The sequence below is a fragment of the Candida parapsilosis genome, contig 005806 (genome assembly GCF_000182765.1).
Source record: "Candida parapsilosis strain CDC317 annotated contig 005806".
Classification (NCBI taxonomy): Eukaryota; Fungi; Ascomycota; class Pichiomycetes; order Serinales; family Debaryomycetaceae; genus Lodderomyces; species Lodderomyces parapsilosis.
This window is the reverse complement of record NW_023503279.1, coordinates 727,398-739,805: the sequence shown is the minus strand read 5'-3', so window position 1 is coordinate 739,805 and position 12,408 is coordinate 727,398. Positions and strand designations below refer to the sequence as shown.

Sequence of the window (12,408 nt, the reverse complement as noted above, 5' to 3'; positions counted from 1 at the left end):
TTTGTTTTACCAAGTCATTTCCATCTATTGAATGATTTGACTAATGTTTTTCTTGTTTGTTCTTATTCTTGAATTGTAGTTTTGTTGCAAATTTTCTTAAAACACCAAGGGGGGAAGCATTACAAAAAAAAGAACCACATAATTCTTTGAAAAAGAATCACCATTTCACACCCTTTGAAAATAGACTATTTCCCCTTTTCCATATCATGACACAAATATAAGGTGAATATTAATCAAGCGAGGTACAACTGAGTGGTGGATTCTGGTGGAATTTTGAATTTCTTGTACATGTCTTTTTTTTTTACGGTCATGAGCACACACACAACAGAAACACACACCCTTGATCAATTTCCAAAACATCCTTTCATCAAAATACAAGCCAAGAACTTTAGAAAAATTGTTCAACTGACATATTGTATCCAATGGGAAGCTCTAATAGCCGAATTAAGGAAACTTTCGTCAAAACTGATTGCTGAACCAATTGAAGTGTCAACGGTGAACTAAAGTGGTCTATAAAAGGATGGACAAGTGCCCAGTTTATTCATGATGTGTTTGGTTTCCCTTTCCCTTCTTCACGTCACCCATCAAGCAACAGTACGCATTCAATCTAGAGAAAAACAGATTTAGGTAAATGAAGGTTTGCAACTTGTTACTTGTTGCTGCGGTTGCCAATTCGTTGGCAATCAGAACCCCGCAGATTGAAAATAGCAATGATGGCTCTAAAAAGACTAGTCATAGACTTGGATTCAAACATCACAAGGCTATGAGATTGAGATTGCCATTCAAATCTTCCAATTCTGCTTCTGCTGATCAGCAAGGTGATTCTAATGAATGGAGCGTTGAACACCAAGCGGATTATGCCTTGAAGGCTAAGTTCAAAGATGATTCTGATAACGAAGACAATGCTCATGTTGATGAATCCAACTTGGGATTGGGCTCTTTTGCCGGTGCTTTGGCTGATGAAGTTTCTGATCCTACTTTTACTGCCAAGTTTAAATCGGGTGGTTTTGGTGACATGTTTTGGCAATTGTTGAGTGTTGGTAAGGATTTGACTATGGAGAAGATTAATATATTGAAGGATATTTTGGCTATGTTGGACCAAATCAAGAATGCTCGTGGTAAAGATGCTGAAGAACCAGTGTCTATTAGTGTTGTTGATGCTGATCCTCAAGACCAAGCTAACTTGAATGCATTTGCCAAAAGAGATGGTGAATTTGCTGACGTTGAAGATTTGAATAACTTGATAAAACTTGATAAGTTGAAGGGTATCTTCAAAAAGGGAAAAGGTGGTAAAGGCGGTAAAGGTGGTAAGGGTGGTTGGAAAGGTAAGTTTGGTAAAGGAAAGCACGATCACGATGATGATGACGACGATTATGATTCCGATTACGATCATAATGATGATTCCAATTATGATGATGATTGTGAAGACGATGAATACGATGGCAGAGATTATGATCATAGAAGAAAGAAATCTGACAATCGTGGTAAATTTGATAGAGGTCACAAGAAAGGCAGTTCCCACAAGGACAAAGGATCGAATTTTAGAAATGACAGAGACTTTAACGATTTTAAAGATTGGGAACGTGCTCAAGATGATTTGAAGCGTGACTCGCGTGACTCACGTGATGGGTCTGGTTCATTATCACCATCGGGTAGAATTGTTGGTGGTGATAGATCGCGCGGTGGTGATAGAGTTCACGGACGTCCTGATGATTGTGATGATGACTTTGAACGTGATAGAGATCATGACAGAGACCACCGTGATGGAAAGGACCACGGAAAAGATCACGGAAAAGACCACGGTAGAGACCATGACAGAGACCACCGTGATGGAAAGGACCATGGAAGAGACCATCATGATGGAAAGGGCCACGGAAGAGACGATGGTTGGAAAAATGCTCCAGACTTTGAAAGAAAGCACGGTAAGAACGATGGCAAAGATTGGAACAAAGGAAAAGGCCACGATTGGAACAAGGACAAGGACCATGATGGAGACCACCGTGGTGGCAAAAGTGATGACAGAGACCATGGTAAGAATTGGAATAACGATGAAGATTGCGATGATTTTGACAATGATCGTCGTGGTAAAGATTGGAACAGGGGAAGAGGGTCTGGTTTCAAAGATGATAGAGACAACCATTCTCATCACAATTCCAAAGTTTCCAAGAATGATGAATTGCATTTGGCTGTGAGAGATTTGAGTAAATTGAAAAAGATGATGGCTGGCAAGAAGGGTAAAACTACTGCCGCTCCAACTGCTGTTGCTCCTTCTACTGTTGCTCCAGAACCAGAACCAACTATGGATGAAGAATGCCCCGAAGAGCCAGAGACTGAAGAACCAGCTCCAGCAACCACTGCCCCAGCACAACCTGCACCTACTGGTAAAGCTGGTGGTTTGAAGTCCAAATTGAAGGGTTTGTTCAATAAAAAAGGAAAAGCCACTGGAAAATTGAGCGGTTTAAAGTCCAAGTTCAAAAAGAGTAAGACCACTTCTTCTGTCGCAGCTGTAACAACCACTGTTGTTGTTGATTGCCCTGAGACTGAAGCTCCTGTTGAAGATGAGGATTGTCCAGAAGAAAAGAAATTGGCTGATGCTAAAGCTGACAAGGAAAAACGTGATGATGCTACTGATGTTGCCATTGACTCGAAATACTTTGGATTTGGTGGTAAGAAGGGTGGAAAGGGAAAAGATGAAAAGACGGAGGAGTCCAAGCCTGATGTTTTTGATGATGAAGATTGTGATGAAGAAGATGAGGAAGAGAATGTCGGAAAACAAAAAGGTGGTAAAAAGGATATCAAAGGTATGTTAAAGGGAAAGCTTGGCGGTTTGAAAGGAAAAATGGGTGGTGGTGCTGGAATGAAGGATAAACTTGGTGGATTGAAAGGCAAGATGGGCGGTGGTGCTGGAATGAAAGATAAACTTGGCGCATTGAAGTCTAAGTTTAAGAAGGGTAAGGGTGGCAAGAACCAAGGCCCTGAAGATGATGAGGATGAAGATTGTGATGACGAATTTGACAAGGGAAGCGGAAAGTTTCAATCTGGAAAAGGAGGAAAGAATGGAGGCTTTGGTAAAGGTAAACGTGAAGTAGAGGACAATTTTTTTGATTCAAGTGCCGAATGGTGCTACGATTCCGATTGCGCCGATGAAAGCTTTTTCAACGATAAGGATCTTGATTCTTCAGGGAGCAATCGCAGAGGGCTGGAACCCCAATTTTTCGCTCAAAGCGTAGTTTCTAAACATGATTTAGTTGAAGATTTGTTGTTGAAGGTTTTCTTGCAATTGAAACATTCTGGTTTGATTAACGATATAATCAAGATGTCCTTGACTGATGATCTTGTAAGGGAAGCGTTGACTGATATTACCATTAAGTTGTTGAATGCCAATGTTATTCCTTGGGATGATATTATTCTTGCTATTAAAACCCATGGTCTTGTTCTTGATGTTACTAAATTTACCTTGACCAATCCTGAGGTTAGACAAGGTTTGGCTTCGTTTGTTTTGGAGCTTATCCCAGGCTTGATTAGAAGTGGTTCATTGACTACCAAGCAAGTCGTTGAACAGTTGAATATTGAAACTCAACGCCCATTTCCAGGTAAAGGTGAAGGCAAGGATTTGAGGGATCCGCGTATCCAACCTTTGGGGCCATTTCCAGATGAAGAGTTTCCACATGACCACCACGAAAAAAACCACTTCAAAACTATAAAGGGTCATGAAGAAGAACATCACTATGTCAAAGTCCGTAATGCTACCCACGACCATGAGATTGAGCATCATGAACAAAAGAATAAGGATATTGAAAAGTTGCACCATGAAGAAAGTCATCATGGAGATCATCAAGAAGATGACTATGAAAGCAAACACCATGATTTAGAAAAAGACTACCATGAAGAATCCAAAAAGGGACACAATGTTCATGAAAAGGATATCCACGAAGTGCAAAAGGAACATCACAAGGAGAATCATCATCAAGATTTGAACAGAAACGGGGAATTGCGTGAAGAACATCACGAAAAGAACAATAAGGAATTGCAAAAGGAAAAGCATGATCAGGATTTTTATGTTGATGAAGATGTTTCAAATAAGCAAAAGAGACATGAGTTGGAACACCATGAAAAAGAAGTTCACAAGAAGGAAAAAGATTTGCATGAATTTGATCTTCACGAGCAATATGATGAAGGTGATGAACACCATAAAGTTGATCTCCACGAAAAGAACAAGCACGGTTTGGAAAAGGATTTCTTTGAAAAGGATGAACACGAAAAGACTGATGGTCACGGGAGAGACCACCACCATGAGGATAATCATGAATTGACTCAAGACTTCCACGAGAAGGATCTTTCTCAAGTGGATGATGATGCTGATGGTACTCACTATGATAAAAACTTGCACGAATTGGATGGTGTTCAAGTAGAGAAGGATCTCCACAAGGATCACGTTCACGAAGTTGATCACAAGAGAAAGAGACATGAAGTTGAGCATTTTGAAGAGGATTTCCACAAGAATGTTACTGAACACCATGAACATGATTTCCATGAAGTTGTTGATGGCGACTCGGTACATCATGAAAAGAATAAGCATCAAAATGAAGACCATAGTTTTGAACATGACAAGCACTTGGCTAATCATCATGAAGAAGATCACGGCGAGTTTGATTATGAGAAGGATTTCCATGATTTAGATGAGTTCTTCAAGGAAAAGGACCACCACTCTGATTATTTCCACGAAGTTGATCACAAGAGAAAGAGACACGAAGTGGATCATTTTGAGGAAGATTTCCACAAAGACATCAAACAACATCACGAAGTTGATCATCATGAAAGTATTGATGATGCCTGGAGTCGTGATGAGAAGACCCACCACAAGGAAGATGACTTTGCCTTTGGACGTGATAAGCATGCCCTTGACCACCACGAAGAGAACCACACTGACGATTCCGACTACAGAAAGGATTTACATGAGTTGGATGATGTTTCAAAGGAAAAGGAGCATCACCAAGACTCTTACCATGAAGTTGAGCATGAACTTGAACATGAACTTGAGCGTCGTGATGTTGGTTATGAGCATGATAAGGTTTCTCAAGGCAAAGATTTACATGAGTTGGATAACCACCTCAAGCAAAAGGATAAGGATCATTTTGCTAAAGATAATCTTTATGGCGGTGAACGTCATTACAAGGAACATTATGAAAAAGAACACCATGAAAAGGAGAATCATGAAACCACTCCTGATAGAAACCACTATGAAAAAGAGGAGCATGACAGAGAGGAGCATGGTAAAGAGAATCATGAAAAGGGACCTTACGAGCATGAAGAGTTTTCAAAAGAGCATGGAAAGATTGTTGATAAGAAGGAGTCTAATAAGAATGCTTTTGGTAAAAAGGAGCATGAGTTAAAGGGGGACTTGGGTTTTGAATATGCCCCTGCTGCTGCTGCTGCTGCTGTTGGGGGTCCATCTCAAGCTCCAGGACAAATTATCCCGCCTATTGGTGCTTAGACAGATCAAAGGAGGAGATTCTAGATTGAAAATGAGGCTGGACTATGTCTCAATTAGAAAAACACAAGATTTTTTTTATTTTCATTTTTTTTTTTGGATTTGAATATTCTATTTTGTTTGGCCACAACACCAATTTATTACTAATACGCTTCTTTTTTTTATTATTATTTTTATCCTGCTTTTGATTTTTGATTTGGTTTGTTGTTTGCTCTTGGAGCATGTTATCTTTTTAGCTTGGGAGGTTGCTCTGTTGATGCAATTTATATTTCAAAAAGTTTTTTCATATTTTTATACCCCATATGTCCTTTTTTTTTATATTAATTTATGCCACTTTCTTGAACAAGCTTCAAATTGTAGATCAATTGCAACTTTTGCGTTCTCAAAGAAGTAACAAACATCTACACGTATTAGTTCCATTTGATGTTACCATTTAAAGGCCTCTATGTAATTATAAAAGTGTTTCAAGAATACGTAATAAAACCCAGTTTTCGTGCTAAAAATTGAATTAAAATAACCAGCGCATGCTTTAATCTTATCTTTCTATAATCACACTTATAAGGCCAATAAAGCACCAGCAGCCAAAGCAGCGGCACCAGCAGCGTATTGCTTAGCGGCACCAGCTTCGAAAGTGGAAACTTCAGCAACAGTGCTGTTTGATGGAGGAGCACCAGCAGATGAAGATTCTTCAGCAACAGTGGAAGCTGGGCATGATGATACTGATGAACCACAGTCTGTGATGGTGGCTAAAGTGGTTGATTCGACGGTCTTGGTGATGTCAGCGGAGACAATAGCAGCGGCAGCAGCGATTAAAGTAACAGTTGAGAATTGCATTGTATTAGTAGTTTATTAGTTAAGCGAAAGACTAGTAGTTGGGATTTGATAATATGATCTGATCTGATGAGGAAAAGAAGATGTAAAAATATGAATGAAATGAGGGAGGATTCATGGGTTTATATATGCAAATTTTGGGAAGTTCATCTTATAGTAAGACCGTATTGTGAGTGACGAGTTTGCAGTATAAACTCATACTGTTGACCCAGAGTACACCAATAGTAGCCTATTGTTGTAGTTGTTGTTTGTTTGTTTGTATGTTTATGTTTATGGTTTGGGGTGATGTCACAAAATTAAAAAAAAATCGTGTCGCGAATTGATTGATGTGTGGCAATTTTGTGACACACTTCAAAAAGTGTAAACAACATTCTGTAGTTTGACGAGTATTTTGAAAAGAGCAGCGTACCAAATGCAAAGCATGTGCTTGGTTTCTTGTACGACTCAGCCTTGTTATGCTGCTTATGACTAGGAAACATCCAGTGAGACTTTGCTTAGTTCAAGCTTTGCAACCAGGAATCCTGAGCTTACAAGTATGCACACCCTGAGTAAGGAAAAGCGGTCAAATTATTTTTTGACACTTTGTATTGTGTCATGAACCCATGATTGAAATTTACGCGGCCGTACCAGGATCTACGCAGCAAGTAAAAAAAAATAATCAAAGCGAAGAACTTTTGTGCCAGATCCTAAACCACTTTTTAGTTCATGTCTCATGCCAAACACCCAGTGGCGGTGCAATATCGCGGTAAAACTCAAATCCTTCTCGTTCCTGTCACAGAGCAGAATGCCAGGAACAAGTTCTTGCTCTCACTGTTTGGGAACATTGTCTTAATCACACGAGCTTATTGTTCTATAGGACTACGCTTTAAGATATCCTATTGTTTCACTCGTGTATCATAAGATATTCTTCCATCATCTCACTACTCAAGTTTTGATCGTTCTAGACTTGTCCCAATATGGCAAAGACCTTTCCAAGAAAAGATGTGTCACATCTCAGGTACACACACACACACACACAGCCATCGCATTAGCTTCAATTCTAGTGCAAAGAACTCATGGCAGCAACATCTAAAGTAACGATTTTCAAGATAATTCCGGTGCACATGAATGTCAGGTACCGTGATCAAAGACTTGGCATGCACTTCAATGACATCACGATTTAAAAGATCGGGTTAATTTAAAGCTATAACACATATGGCCTATACCCCTATTGATCTGCCCGACTCTGTCGGCTTCCAACAGACTCAACTGTATTCTATCCCTCTATCTACAGCAGCTCCATCGGTTACAACCAGTTCGGCCCATAAACAAAAACAGCGAGGTTGGCGTTTCTTGTGTAACTTTTCAGCTTTCATTACACAAAAAGCTGAACAACCGATCGCGACCCCCCACATCCAACTGCAACCCTAAGCAAAATTAATCAAAAAAAAAAAACCGGCGCCCGCCTCAATCATAGGATTACACATTATTTCCGTATCTTGAACCGCTATACCTATTGTAAGACGGTATTGCAATTTATCCGCCTAACGGTGCATTGAACCAAAAATTATTTTTTTCTTCTTCGATCTGAATATGCTATTGAATGGGCTTACTTATATTTACATACTAAATCCTACTGATCACCTGTGGTGGTCCCTCCCGACTCATATTTCTGACCGAGGCGTTACATTCTTTCTCGAGTACCAGCCAATGAAATCTCTCAAAGCACTACGTACTCGCCTATTATCCTTATTTGGAATGGCCACCGAAACAGTGTCAATCAAGCGATTAACCTCGTTGCTTTGAACATTGGGTAAACTTGTCACCACATCACGTAACCAACTGATTGCCAACTCTGTTGATGGAGTCACAACCAAGATCTTCAAAAGCAAGTCACTGGCATCTTGTTGTACGTCAATATGAAACTTGAATATGAGTCCGTCCATTACAACTTTCAACAATTCACCTCCATGGTTGTTGACGGTGACAAAATGTTTAATGCATTCTCTTAATGGTGTAGTATCCTTACTTTCAAACAATGAAATAGGTGGGTGTGGTAACCCCCAGGATATCAAGTCAATGAGGAAGTGGATGCAAGATATGATTGGATTGTACTCATTGATTACGGTCAATGTCACTTTTGCTGTCTTGATAATTGAATCAAGTAAATCCAAATTAGGAATCAACTTGAACGGGAAAAACATCAACAAATCATTCAACATCCGGAAAAAATCTTCAATGACGTCGGGTATATGCTTAACTTGCCCTTCATCTTTAGTAAAGAATTGCTCAAAGAATGATTGGCACTGTTCAAGACCGAAATTGTATGCAGCTGATGTAATTTCTTCTGATGAGTATTCGTCGTCTCCAAAAACTCTAATGACAACCCCTGAAACCCACAAATAACAACCGAATTCAGTTTGTTTGTATCCTTGGTGTAGTATCTGGGCTATCTGTGGCAAAACTGGATTAAGATAAGAACTGAATGACTCAACAGCAATTTTGATCAACTTCATACATTTCTCACTAACTTTGAAGACTGATGCTCTCTTTTGTAAAATTGAAGTTACCAATGGCCAAATCTTTTCAATAAACAACGAAGCCACTGGATGTGTTGGCTTGTCAAACTCGTCAACTTTCAATACTTGAAGGAAAATAACAACAATTTCCAACTGATCGGCTATTTGAGCATTTACTTCATCCGAAATGTTGTCTGAAGCATTCAACTCAGAAACTTTTTGTAATGATGGCTCTAAAAACATGTCAGAAATTTTGTACAAATTCCCCTCCGGAACTTTTGCAACAACATGGGCAATACCATCAGTCAATTCGTAATTTGATTCTAGATCAATCTTGTCTTTTACTTGTCCATACAATAAATACAATTGCTCAAGGTAGTTCACCAATAATTCAGAACAATCTTGACAAAAGTACATGAGGGCATGCGAAGTAGCCATAAATATGTCGTTGTTGTTGGCCACTTCAAACCCCTTTGTAATGTAGTTCAATTGTGGTTCCAAGAACTCTGGATTCTTTGCTGTCCATTCGGTGTATCTTCCCAATACTAATGTGGCAGCATATCTTATTTTGGGATGTTCAGGAAGTTGCACCAACAATGACATGATTGTTGGAAGTATGGTTTTCTCTTTTGTTGATACTTCTTTAGCCATTGTTCTCATTGAGAATAAAGGAGCTTCAAGGTATTGCCAATGTCCTTGCGAATTGGACAAAATTGTTTGTATTTGGGTAAATGGAATTTGTAATGCTTTGGAAGCACCTACTACGGCACAGCAATCTTTCAATACATCGCCCATCTCGTATCGAAACTCTTTAAACTTGTCCTCTTGTTCTTTATCCCCGTTGAAAAGATCGTCATCATTTGGTGTAATTGGGTATGTCAAATGTTTAATTATTATAGATATTAGTTCAAAATAGCAATCGCCCAAAACCTGACGTGCCTCTTGAAACTTTGGTAAAACAATCAATTGTTTTAACAAGTACCAGAATTGGAAAGTGTACTTGACAATATCCAAATCATCGTCATTTTTGCAACAATTTAATAGTATTTCAACCAATGGTTTAAAATGTTGCGGGTTTCTAGCTATTAATGAACTCCACGATTCTCCACATTCGACATATAATCTGGTCAACCCGTCAACTTTTTCAGGATCTTCCAAATTATCAGGATTATCATGCATAAACTTGTTCAATTGTAATATTTGTTGGTACAATGCGTCAATTATTTCGTGGTTATCGATATCACGAGTTTCACGAACAATGGTGACCAAACACTCTATTGCCTTGTCAAAAGTTGTATCATTGGACAAACTTTGAAACACCAACGAGGTCAAAGGATGAACGGATAATATCTTGTCAATAGGGCACTCTGTGATCCAACTGTTTAATGCATCCAAGATTGCCGCATTCAAGATAGGATCATTGCTGGCATTGTTTTCAGCAAAATTCTTCAATGTCAATACAACTGACTCCACTTGATCTGTAATCAATTCTTGTGATCTTTTATTGTATTCCTCATCACTCAAATGCGATTTTTTCACATCCGATAACTCTTCAGGCAAGACTTTCAAAAACTCCAATAAAACCAATGTTAAATCGGATGATTGGGTCAAGTTAGCTACAATCTCTTTCATTGCATCATTCCAGGTTAAATATTGCAATGCAAGTTGTGACAATGCAATTGATAGTTGAGTACGAATCAACTTGTCACCGTTTCCATTGTACAATTTGATCAAGTTCAACACTGATGCCTTTAAAGCTTGATAATTCTCTGACTGAATCTGTGATGACAAGTCATAAATAATCTTAGATCTTAGTGTCTGTGCAGCAAAAAGCTTCAACTGCATGTTTGAGACATTATCCTTATCGCTCAAAATTTGATGGGTGATTTGCCATGCATCATTGGATTTTTGAAAGTTTTCCAAGAAATGAGTAGCATTTGCTTTCTCTTCTCGTGGTGCATTGGAGTACATTGTCGACAATGCATTTTCCACTTGTTTAATCTCGTGATCTTGTGATGACATAGTGATGGAATGTTCAAGGTGCTATATATATGTATATATATATATATCTCTCTCTCTTGTGGTTTGCTTCTTAATGTTTTGACTGCCAAAATCTTTGTGGTTGGTTGGTTGGTTGGTTGTCTTCTATAAACTTCTCTCTTTTACTTTACTATTTTTTTTTTTTTTGTTTCTCAGCACACGACTGTAATACAAATTTTGGGTGCAAAAGTAAGATACTCTAAGTTGATAAAATAGGTTGATCATGCATTCATCAGGGTGTAGTGGAGTGAAGATATTGTTGAGCTTTAAAGTAGAAGAGAACCATCTTGTTAAAATTTGTCAGAAGAACGTGAAATTCCATGTGAGTAAGTGGACCTATTTGCTCGAAATTTAGGCAAAATCTGTAAAGTTTTTGGACTTCTATGACTACGTTGATATTCTTCCTTAGCAAAGCTTCGCTGCTACTGAAGAGCGACCTCAAGAGACAAACACCTATCTATAAACTTATGCCAGACTTTGAGTTTTTATTGCAATCATAAAATATATATCCACGATTCCAAGAAAACAATCGCGTCACAAAAGTGGAATCCAACATGAAACAAATTTTTTTTTTTTTCTACTTCTTCTCTTTGGTTTTGTTTTTGGAAAATGTTGTTTCCATTACGAAATCGACAAGCCACAGCTGTATTATCTTTAGTTAGAGCTTCATCGAGTAGTCGCATAACCTTTTGTCTTTGGCATCCACAAGTTAGAATGTCCTCCTCCACATCTTCAACTAGACCAATTGTCATTTCAGGGCCATCAGGTACAGGTAAATCAACTTTACTAAAGAGGTTATTTGCCGAGTATCCAGATAAATTTGGGTTCTCTGTTTCAAATACTACTAGAAAACCAAGAGAAGGTGAAGTCAATGGTAAAGATTACCACTTTAGCACTGTTGACGAATTCAAAAAGCTAATCGATGAAGCCAAGTTTATTGAATGGGCGCAATTCTCTGGTAACTATTATGGAACCACAATCAAAGCTGTTAAAGATGTTGCCGACCTGGGAAAGATCTGTTTATTGGATATTGATATGCAAGGTGTCAAGTCTGTTAAACAGACCGATTTGAATGCAAGATACCTTTTCATTAGTCCGCCATCCATCGAAGAGTTAAAGAGTCGATTAGAAGGTAGAGGTACCGAAAGTAAGGAAAGCTTGGGAAAAAGAATTGCTGCTGCTGAAGGTGAACTTGAGTATGCAAACACTGGAGCTCATGATTTGATAATTGTGAATGATGATTTGGATAAAGCTTATGCTGAGTTTAAAAAGTTCATTTTGGAGGAATAGACTTATTTAGATAGATTTAATGTATTGTACTCTAGGTTGAACGCGGGAATGCAATGACTCGCAGGGACTTTGTAGTCACTTTGACTGTGATTGTAATCATAAGGCATATCGACAAAGGATTGCCCCTTGATTCAACCCTTTTCGATAAATTCGTGGTTGCAGAACAATCTTGGGAATGCCCAGGACCTTTGTAAACCTATTCCAACCTGACTCTGTTGGTGCTGCTTCTGACGAGTAAAGGTTTTATGTACGTGAGTA

The 12,408-nt window shown here is 38.7% G+C and overlaps 4 protein-coding genes across 4 annotated transcripts; 2 read left to right on the top strand and 2 right to left on the bottom strand. All coding sequences in view use genetic code 12, as the record gives it.

Moving 5' to 3' along the window:
- Window positions 1-631: 631 nt before the first annotated feature.
- Window positions 632-5,494, top strand: CPAR2_303110 (uncharacterized protein; the record flags this gene model as incomplete). Its single annotated transcript, XM_036807686.1, has 1 exon — window positions 632-5,494. The coding sequence occupies one exon, from the start codon at window positions 632-634 to the stop codon at window positions 5,492-5,494; it is 4,863 nt and encodes a 1,620-aa protein (XP_036664498.1).
- A 552-nt stretch (window positions 5,495-6,046) lies between these two features.
- On the bottom strand, window positions 6,047-6,325 carry PGA58 (Pga58p; the record flags this gene model as incomplete). The annotated part of the gene is made up of 1 exon (XM_036807685.1): window positions 6,047-6,325. The coding sequence occupies one exon, from the start codon at window positions 6,323-6,325 to the stop codon at window positions 6,047-6,049; it is 279 nt and encodes a 92-aa protein (XP_036664497.1).
- A 1,640-nt stretch (window positions 6,326-7,965) lies between these two features.
- On the bottom strand, window positions 7,966-10,842 carry MTR10 (Mtr10p; the record flags this gene model as incomplete). Its single annotated transcript, XM_036807684.1, has 1 exon — window positions 7,966-10,842. The coding sequence occupies one exon, from the start codon at window positions 10,840-10,842 to the stop codon at window positions 7,966-7,968; it is 2,877 nt and encodes a 958-aa protein (XP_036664496.1).
- Window positions 10,843-11,574: 732 nt separating this feature from the next.
- On the top strand, window positions 11,575-12,150 carry GUK1 (guanylate kinase; the record flags this gene model as incomplete). Its single annotated transcript, XM_036807683.1, has 1 exon — window positions 11,575-12,150. The coding sequence occupies one exon, from the start codon at window positions 11,575-11,577 to the stop codon at window positions 12,148-12,150; it is 576 nt and encodes a 191-aa protein (XP_036664495.1).
- Window positions 12,151-12,408: the final 258 nt, after the last annotated feature.